The sequence below is a fragment of the Corylus avellana genome, chromosome 1 (genome assembly GCF_965113065.1).
Source record: "Corylus avellana chromosome 1, dhCorAvel1.hap1.2, whole genome shotgun sequence".
Lineage (NCBI taxonomy): Eukaryota > Viridiplantae > Streptophyta > Magnoliopsida > Fagales > Betulaceae > Corylus > Corylus avellana.
The window spans coordinates 18,579,785-18,590,085 of record NC_142490.1 but is presented as its reverse complement, the minus strand read 5'-3'; the positions used below and the strand labels follow the sequence as shown (position 1 = coordinate 18,590,085).

At 33.2% G+C, this 10,301-nt stretch overlaps 1 protein-coding gene and 1 long non-coding RNA gene across 2 annotated transcripts; one reads left to right on the top strand and one right to left on the bottom strand.

The window, feature by feature from the left end:
* Window positions 1–1,610: 1,610 nt before the first annotated feature.
* LOC132172915 (uncharacterized) lies at window positions 1,611–3,137 on the top strand. The gene is made up of 2 exons (XR_009439211.2): window positions 1,611–2,080; window positions 2,873–3,137. It is a non-coding gene; the product is annotated as an uncharacterized LOC132172915 (long non-coding RNA).
* Window positions 3,138–9,150: 6,013 nt separating this feature from the next.
* LOC132172932 (heavy metal-associated isoprenylated plant protein 39-like) lies at window positions 9,151–10,301 on the bottom strand. The gene is made up of 3 exons (XM_088512073.1): window positions 10,090–10,301; window positions 9,847–9,922; window positions 9,151–9,600 (listed from the first exon to the last, which is right to left on the bottom strand). The coding sequence occupies exons 1-3, from the start codon at window positions 10,096–10,098 to the stop codon at window positions 9,233–9,235; spliced, it is 453 nt and encodes a 150-aa protein (XP_088368199.1). The 5' UTR covers window positions 10,099–10,301; the 3' UTR covers window positions 9,151–9,232.

The window sequence follows — 10,301 nt, the reverse complement described above, 5'->3', positions numbered from 1 at the left end:
TCGATACCGTTGCTCTCAGATAAAAAGCACTTTAGGGCGTTTTTCATATTTCTTTAATTCTCATTTATACATCAAACATGCTTTTGAAAAGAAAAGATCTGTTATTTGGAATTCTGTAATGGGTGCTGATACAATAAGATTCAAGTTGATTCTTGCCGAACCTTGTAAACTTGTCTGGTGGCTTTTATGTTGTGCCTGTGTATGGAAGAATCACGTGCCTTTTACTTTTCCCTTAAAGTTTGTTATTGCAGCAATTAAGTATAAGAAACTAAGCAAATTGTTGGATGTATACCGTGTGTTATCATCAATAATATCTCGCAATGAGGGTGCATATCCATAAATTACACAACTCAAAACTGAAAAGTGTCCATCTTTTCTATATTTTCTGTTAACTTCATTATTGAAGTTCTCTAGAATATAAAGGTATGGATTTTGACTGAGATGATAAATGGTATAGGGGTAACTATTGATATCTGTGAATTCCATGCTATTCTTGGGTTAGTGTTGCTTCTGATTAAATTTTTTTGGGATTTAAGCCTGCCTTACTTGCATCATGTGCTGGACTGGCTTTGATTTATCTTTCGAACTGTCACTATATGCTCTTCCTTAGCTAATATCCTCTGCAGAGAATCTAGCACTACAGATATGATACTGAGTGCCTACTCCAACTACTACTTTTGTTAAAGTCAGAATGCAGATTCTCTGCGTTTTAAGTCACGTGTGAACTAGAAGCATCTACAAATTTTCAGAGTCAAAATGTGTCATTTCTGATCAATGTTGTGGTTCTAAAATCATGAGAATAAGGCATCCTACTTTCATACTCTCTGAAGAATTACTTTATAAAGATTCTGAGGAGAGGAAGAATATACTAAATAGCAGAAACTTTTACAAGTGGTTGTCTCTGTAAGTGATGGAGGTTGGGCTAAAGTTTCTTCTTTTAAATGATAGCTTACCACACAGAAAGCTGGATATTGGCAAAGCCAATCAGTTTCTAGCTCTTAGATTCTGTCAGTCAGGCATGTCAGCGCCATATCACCGAACAGGATCCTTTTTAGTTCAAATGGAGAATATTCAGTTAGTTATAGTGGAGGAGTATTTTAGTTTTTTCACTTTTTGAGGGGACAAAAATACCCCTGTACTATAACTAACTGGATATTTTTCAGTTCAAATGAAATGGAGAGGATTTTAATTCCATATCACCGTGATGATGTTGCATCGGTGTGTTTTCAATTAGAAGCAAGATTAAATGGCATTCTCCTATCCTTTTCTGTGAATTTTTTGGAGCACCCTGAGATGCACTAGTATAGCAGATTGTTATCGACTTCTGCTGACCTTTCTTAAAGAAAAAATTGCGGTGTTAAAAACCCATTTAAGTCTAATTGTTGGGGAAAATTCACCAGCAGCATAATCATTTTGTAATTGAGAGTGTTGGGAATTGAAGGTTGTGGTGGGGCATGCCGTAAAATAGCCACATGTTTATTGGATTAGACTGAATGAATACTCGAAGTGGATGTACAGGTAGGCCATTTACTTGAAAAATAATTGGAGACTGCTCGCTGAAGACCCAACGATCAGACTCATGGTGGTTGTTGAGCTTATCTCTAGTACTGGAAGATATGATTTTTGCTAATGATGATAACAAGACATTAGCTACTTGGTCTAATCTACTTGATCTCTTCCTTGATTTTTACTTGAGTACCTCAGCTCACCCACAAAAGCAGTGATGGAGAAGAGAAGATTCAAGGGGATTTTTTTTTCTTTCTTTTTTTATAAAGTTGTTAGCTTGATTCTGTATGGCCAACAGATAAAGATCTGTCTAAATTTATTTCTACATGGCACAGCTAGACTGGCAGGAGCTCACCTACCATCATGAAAAATGTACGGGGATTCTGGTCATCAGAACTTGGCCGGCAACAAAGTCTTCAAGCATTTACACTTGTTCACCATTTCTTTATTTTATGTAGCCACTGTTGCTGCAGTAGGTCCAGTCAACACCTGACAAGTTGCAGTCTACGCTGTGGCTGCTCCACATGCTCAGTTGCTCCAGTTTCGGCTGTTTTCATCTTGGACTTTTGTTTTGGTAAGTGTTCAACTTGGACTTTTCCTATCTGTTGTTGGGTTGGCCACTTTGGTCCATACCAATGGATGTGATGCAATATAGCATATATTAGAATCTGCAGCAATTTTGTTATCCTTATTGCTAGTAATTTGAATAATAATTATGAAAAAGTGTTTATAAAATGCATTTACTAATAACTGACTTAACAATTTAAAATTTATTTAAGTAAGTAGATTTTACATAAGCTCTCTCAAAGTTGTGAAAATCTCTGTACCAAAACGCACCGCCTTGCCATCCCAATAGGGACAAGTCAACCAAGAGATGGAATAGTTGCAGAGTACTATAACATACTTAACCCAAAAGTAATCCATTGAAGGGGAAAAGGATGACTTGCTTTCCAACTATTCAAGATATCGGTTGCAGTGGTATTACTGATCCTCCTGCTGTGGACAGTCATTGCCTTTCCCTCAAGGCAAAGCCTTCCTATGTGCAGGACCCATGTGAACGTGATAGTTTTGTGTATACAATGTCTGTATATTTCTTTTACTTCATTGCTTGGGAGGTATGCATTGATTTCTTAAGCAATTAAATTGCTGAATATCCAAGAATCTGTCGCTTGCATTTGTTGTCTTCCTTGGTTTTGGTTTTCTTTACTGTTTCCTGTTTTAAGAATCTAGCTTGAGATTTTTTTTTCTTTTTTTTCCTAATATTTTTACTCTAAATGGAAGATTTAGACTCGAAGAGATCTACTTTTTCTAAGAATCTTCCATCCATCATGCCCCCTTCTGTTTAAAGTATTTTTGTTTAATCAAGTTAGTACAGGGTGCTTAAAGAAGAAGAATGATGGAGGAGATGAGGTGATGACGCTCTGCTGTGTTACCTGAAAGAGTATGGCTAGTCTCACAGCTCTAATCGCAGTTTGTGGAGTCTCATCAATAAGAAATATTAGTTTTCACTTTGCTACCATTAGATAAAATAATAGATAAAAGTATATGTAGAATCCAACTGTGATTTTTACTATAACATTAGAAAATGTACACTTGGAACAAACATTTAAAAGTATGTGTATCATTTTTCATCTTTAATTCTTTCAGAGAGTTATGCTCACTATTACCTTCGAAGCATTTTATTATCAGAAATTGTTATTACAAGCCAACGCCGTAACAAACCACGACTAGGGGGTGATAATTTGTATTTATATGTTGAGTTCGAATTGCGTTGAGACATGAGTATAAGACTATATAGGTAAACTTTAACGTGACTCATTTAATTAATGGGTCATACCTTATCAACTAATTTCGTGTTAAGTTTGCAGATCATGTAAAAAATTTAGTCATAAATGCCGTGTGTTGGAGACTATATAAGTAAATCTTAACCCGATTCATATAAATAAATGGGTTAGAACTTTCAATCCTAACTCGTTAATTTTATATTGGGTTTGTGTCAAATTCACAGATTATGTTAAAATTTGAAAGCCTTACTTACAACTTAATAAGTAAAATTATTAGAGAAACAATGGAGCAAGTGTAAACTGATTTCTACATAAACTTTAATATCCAGGGTTCCTCTAAAGACCCTCCTCACCACAATTTGACATTCAAGGCCTAAAAAATCATCCTCTAAATAACAAAATGCAAGCCTTATTGATGAATTGAAGAGAGACCATAGCCTTCTTCGGCCACCAGAGTCTTGTCCCTTGGAAGCTTGAAGTCCAGAAGAGGTCATAAATGTTCTGATCATTCCAAAGACTTTTTTTTATTTTTTTTTTGTGATCCTAATAACAAATGTCAATTTAGTATATTATATATATTAGAAGAAATTCTTCCAGCCCCATTCGAATGAAAATCTTCGGTGTTTGCTATGGCATACGTTAGAGCATTCACAATGAACTCTTCAATTAAAAGTTAAATATTAAAAAAAAAAAAAAAGTTTAATTTGAGAAGAAACATTTACTTTATCAAATTCGGGAAGTTAATTTTTAAAAATGAACTAAATATCAAACTCTCTACGTCTTTATCCATTTTAATTAAATATTATTTTTTTTATTAGTTTTAAACCATTATATAATAAGCTTAAATGGGTATTTAACTTTTTGGGAAAGCAAAACTTTCACATTTTAGCCATGGGAAAGTAAAAATAATCTTAAAAATTATAACTTTCACTTTTTTGGCTATTGTCATGTTGAGAGTGAACCCGACGATAGTTAAAATAAAGTAAAGAATGAATTGAAGCTTGCTAACTAAATGTGTATTTTTATGAGTTTTGTTTAATATATTTTTTTTAAAAAAAGATAAATATAAAGAATTTAGTGTGACTGTTCTTAGTTAGATGTATCTTTGTGCAAACCAAGACAATATTAAAGATTTGGATGAAAAATAGATGGAATGAACAGTTTGAAAATTAGGCAAAACTCATATTTAATGCAAAATTGAGCGAGCATTAAGCCATTGTCGGTAGATGTATCTCGCGTCAATCAAATCTGAAGTGTAAAATGATTTCTCCATTCTCAATGTCTTATTCCTCATTGACGAGTCTTGTTCCTCTGAGGATTGATACGTACAAGGGAGGTCATAAATGCTATGATAATTTCGAAAGACTTTGAACGAAGGAATTAAATGTACCATTTGAAAGTTATGGCCACCATAGCTAGCTAGCCACCAGTCTATAAGTCTTGTTCATATTTGGTGTGCAATATTTTTCTGTTCAAAATTTGGATGAAAGAAGAGTTATTTGAAAAGAGGAATGATAGGGACCCAACTTTTTTGTCCAATAAAAGTTTAATTTTTGCCTTATTTATTTTTAAAAAATAAAATAAAATAAAAAATGGAAAAAATGTTTAAAGCAACCCTATCTATTTTTTGTCTTTCTTTTATTTGGTATTTTTTTTTTAAGAAAATGTCATTATTATGAAGAAAAATACTATTTTTCATTTTTTAAAAAATACTAAATAAAAGAAAGGCCAAAAATAGATAGGGTTGCTTCAGACATGTTTTCCATTTTTCATTTTGGTTTTTTTTAGAAAAAAAATAAAAGGTAAAAGTTAGACTTTTGTTGGGCAAAAAAGTTGGGCCTTTAGCATTTCTCATTTGAAAATGGGGCTCAACCCATGTGAGAATTGAGATAGATACTAATTTTAAATGTTTTCTTCTAATATGTGAGAGAATGTTGTCTTATTGTAGTGTTGATTAATACTCATGAAATAAGATATCAATGGAGGGGGGATTAGTCTACTTACAAAAATGTACATAGATCTCAAAAGGTTGAAATTAAGTTTGCTTGAAATTGCGTTAAAAATCTTAACAAGTATTTAAAATTATTTCTTTAACTTTTTGTTCTAAAAAAAAAAAAAAAAGGTCAAAACGCACATATATTAATATATATAAAATGAAACTTTTTATAGTTTTAAAAATTATATTTTCGAATGTGATTCCATATAGGCTCGCTCAGAGTAATGCTATGCTTTCAACTGTTTTATGATTCTTTTACAATTTTTTGATACATTATGACACGTGATTAAAGCCCCATCAACCATTTAAAAAAAAAAAAAAATTAACACCTTTTAATCACATACTAATATATATCAAGAAGTTGTGAAAAAATTATAGATTAGTGTAGGTTTAGCATTTTTTTCTTTCAAAAAAGTAATGGAGATGGTTTTAAGGAGGAATTTGAAGAGGTGATTGGTTGAGGAATATGTGGATTCGGTATAATTTAGTCAATTAATGGCAAAAGAAAATGAAACGTGTGAGATTGAGGTTATGTTATGTTGGGTCAAAAACGTGTACACGTACGATTAACGCGCCTGCAGAAATTGGGTGTCCATTTTGTAATATTCCTTTGATATTCCTCTTTGATGAAAACAAGTAAACTCCTCTCAACCACCATTTCACACCTGAAAAATTAAGTCTAACAAAGTTTTCGTCTGCATTAAATACACAGAAAAAGGACACGTCTTAGCACACCAACTTAAGTGGAAAAATGCATCCATTTGTTTTTTTTTATTTTTTTTATTTTTTATGGAATATTTGCTTCTTCATAAATCAATCAAAAGATAATACAGATTGCTCTCTTTGAATAATCTCTGAGATATAATCAGAGAATTCTCCCGACCACTCATTTTCGAAGCCTAGACCCGCTGCTAATTTTGCTAGATGATGAGCTATGAAGTTGGCAATTAAGTTGTTAATGCTTTTTAGATGGTTTTTTTTTGTTGTTGAAAAAACTGTTATAATATGTCTTAAAGACGAAAGTTGTTTTAAGTATTTTGTGCTAATTAAGTTGTTTGTTAATAGTTTCATTTCGAAAATATAAAACAAAAAAGAGAAGAAAAAAATGCTATCAAACAAAGCTGACCTATTCTCTATCTAATATGGGGTGCGGTTGCAGTTCAAGACAACAATTGCTAACTGTAATCAATTATACACACCTAGATGATATACAAAACTAATACATGTGCTCAGGTGATTGAGTGTGTTTGGTCTCACGATTGCAAAGGCCTAACATGCATCTTTAAAAAAAATTTGTAAAAAGTATTTCATTTGGGGCCTTTTTTTATTTATTTATTTTTAATTTTTAAGTTAGTTTGAAAATGCAAAAAATATTCATGTATTTGTGCAACAGTCAAAAGAGTGTATTTTTAAAAGTATATAATTTTAAACGCTCATACGCTTAGTTGACACAAATGACACTTTTTTACATTTTAATTGTACTTTTAAAAATTAAGTTTTCATTAACTGCATTTTGAATAGTTTTTTTTTTTTTTAAAAAAAAAAAAATTCTCAAAATGCATATTTTAAAATTGCTAAGCCAAACTATTTGAATAGTTTTCGAAGTGCTAAGCACCAAGTTAAGTTACACCTACAAGAAAGGAAAAGCGTGTATAAGAATTGATCAGGGTGTGTCGGTAGAGAATAACTCCGATGTTTAAATCAAAAATATACTTAAACAGAATAAGTGTAATTCATCTGTAATGAGTGACGTGGATGTAGCATTTATTGGTAATTACTTTTTAGCCATCCATATCACCCATTTATGGATGGATTACAGTTTTTTTTTTTAGCTGATCCTTAGCATTACTCTTCCTTTTTTATAGCTTTCTAACTTGGGTGTTGGAGGCTTGATTTAGTTGATTTGTGGGAACAAGCCAACAAGGCTATAATACGGGAATTCGATTCCCTTGGGCTTGAAATATGGAAAGTTATGATTCGTTGCTATTGTGGAGTTTATCCCTGCTTCAACTGTGAGCCTGGATTGTTGGACTTGTCCGTGGGCTTTGCTCACCCGTTTGGGCATTTGGTTCTTGGGCGATTAGATGCAGTGGGCTTAATGGGCTAGTCCCTCTGTCTAAATTTATTTCTTCATGGCACAGCTAGACTTTGCAAGAGCTCATCTACCTATTTAGAGTTGTAAATGAGATCTCCCACTTTGAATAAAAAAAAAAAAAGTTGTAAATGAGCCGAGTTCGGACGAGTTAAGGTACCAATAACTACCATCATGAAACATTTAAACATGTACGGGGATTCTGGTTGTCATAACTTTGCCCGGCAACAAAGTCTCGAAGCATTTACAATCTTGTTCCACAAAGTCTTGAAGCATATATTGGCATCTGTAATTTTGTTGTTATGAGCAATTCAGACTCGAAGAGATTAAAAAGTTTCCTTTTGTTTTCTTTCTTTCTTTTTCTAAGAATCTTCCATCCATTATTCCCCCTTCTGTTTAAAGTATTTTTGTTTAATCAAGTTAGTGCAGGGTGCTTAAAGAAGTAGAATAATGGAGGAGATGAGGTGATGACGCTCTGCTGTGTTACCTGAAAGAGTATGGCTAGTCTCACAGCTCTAATCGCAGTTTGTGGAGTCTCATCAATAAGAAATATTAGTTTTCACTCTGCTACCGTTAGATAAAATAATAAATAAAAGTATATGTAGAATCCAACTGTGATTTTTACTGTAACGTTAAGAAATGTAAACTTGGAGCAAACATTTAAAAGTATGTGTATCATTTTTCATCTTTAATTCTTTCAGAGAGTTATGCTCACTATTACCTTCGAAGCATTTCATTATCAGAAATTGTTATTACAACGAAGCCAGCACTTTAATAGCCCACGACTAGGGGTGATAATTTATATTTATATGTTGAGTTCGAATTGCGTTGAGACATGAGTATAAGACTATATAGGTAAACTTTAACTTGACTCATTTAATTAATGAGTCATACCTTACTAACTAATTCCGTGTTGAGTTTGCAAATCATGTAAAAAATTGTCAGTCATAAATGTCCTTTGTTGGAGACTATATAAGTGTAAACTGATTTCTACATAAACTTTAATATCCAGGGTTCCTCAAAAGACCCTCCTCACCACAATTTGACAATCAAGGCCTAAAAAATCTTCTAAATAACAAAATGCAAGCCTTATTGATGAATCGAAGAGAGACCATAGCCTCTTTGGCCACCAGGGTCTCTGAGATACATTATGACACGTGATTAAAGCCCCATCAACCATTTAAAAAAAAAAAAAAAAAATTAACACCTTTTAATCACATACTAATATATATCAAGAAGTTGTGAAAAAATTATAGATTAGTGTAGGTTTAGCATTTTTTTCTTTCAAAAAAGTAATGGAGATGGTTTTAAGGAGGAATTTGAAGAGGTGATTGGTTGAGGAATATGTGGATTTGGTATAATTTAGTCAATTAATGGCAAAAGAAAATGAAACGTGTGAGATTGAGGTTATACATGTTGGGTCAAAAACGTGTACACGTACGATTAACGCGCATGCAGAAATTGGATGTTCATTAATTTTCTTTGCCTTTGATGATGAAAAGACGTAAAACTCCTCTCAACCACCATTTCACACCAGAAAAATTAAGTTTTTATTTTGATTAGTCTAACAAAGTTCTCGTCTGGATTAAATCAACATATATACAAAAAGCACACGTCTTAATTAGCACCAACTTAAGTGAAAAAAATGAATCGGTTTATTAATGCATTTGAGGAGGTTTTTTTTTTTTTGAAAAAAGTGTTTTGATGTTTAATAAAAGTGAAAGTTATTTTGATTTTTGTTTGTATTTTGTGCTTATCACTACTCTACATAATAAAGCAATTCAGTAACAAAAATTCAGCAAATTACTCAAGACTACTCTTGGGTCATAATATAATTCTTATCAGATCTAAGAATCAGCAAATTGCACAAGCATTCGTATCCTCTGCGCTTCTGGCAAATTCACGTGATGGGGCTAAGTAAGGATTGTAGGCTTGGTAGGCCTTAACAAGCCTAGCCACATCATCATCATCATCATCCGTCTGTGCCTCATCTTTCTTAGCTTCTTCCTTATCCTTCTTTCGCTCCTCTTTCTTAGCTTCTTCCTTCTCCTTTCTCTTCTTTGATTTTTCTTTCTCAGGTTCTTCCTCCTCTTTTGCTGGTCCAACAGATAATATTTCCGCGGAGCAGACCTTCTTCAAATTTTTGACTACCTCAATCGGATCCATGTCCCCGATCAGGGTCAATTTCTTGTCCTTCATGTTCATGGAGGTCGATTCCACGCCTAAAATATTAGGTTACAGAACCAGCCAAATTAGTTAGTCAGATCTTTTAGATCTGGCATTTATTTCTATAAATCAAGGAAAATTCAAGAAAGAAATCAAATAAATTAAGTCGCCTAATCAGCTTTGACAATTGAGACAGATTTTCCTTCAAATTTTGATCCCCATCTACATGATTACATGAAGCATAATACCAGAGACTACTAGAGGGATTGTAGTAGAATTACAATCAGATAAAATCCCTATACCTTTAAGACGAGAGATTGACTTGATGGCCTTTCGTGCCGTTCTTTCATCATGCAAGAACACCTTCACTATCAATTTCTGTAATAAAACATGATAGAAATCCATCCAGATTTATACATCAGGGAATAATTAAAGTGAAAAAAAAAAAAAAGAAACCACCAGACCCATCACATGATTTGGGAACCCAATAAAACAACATATCTAACAGCTGATAAAAAATTAAAATTTACAAACACAATTGGTACCTTACTCATTTCCTGAGGGAAGGAGGGGCTTCAGAACTTCACACGCCGCAGACCACGGTATCTTGGCGTTGATGGTGACAGACGCTGGGACTGAGAGATGACGGACTTCAGATCTGGATGGTTCCTTGCTGCTATCGCTGATCCCTAAATCTTCCACGTGTGAGCAAGGTTCATCACGCCTCCACACGTTTTTTTTGCTGTTTCTTTACGCC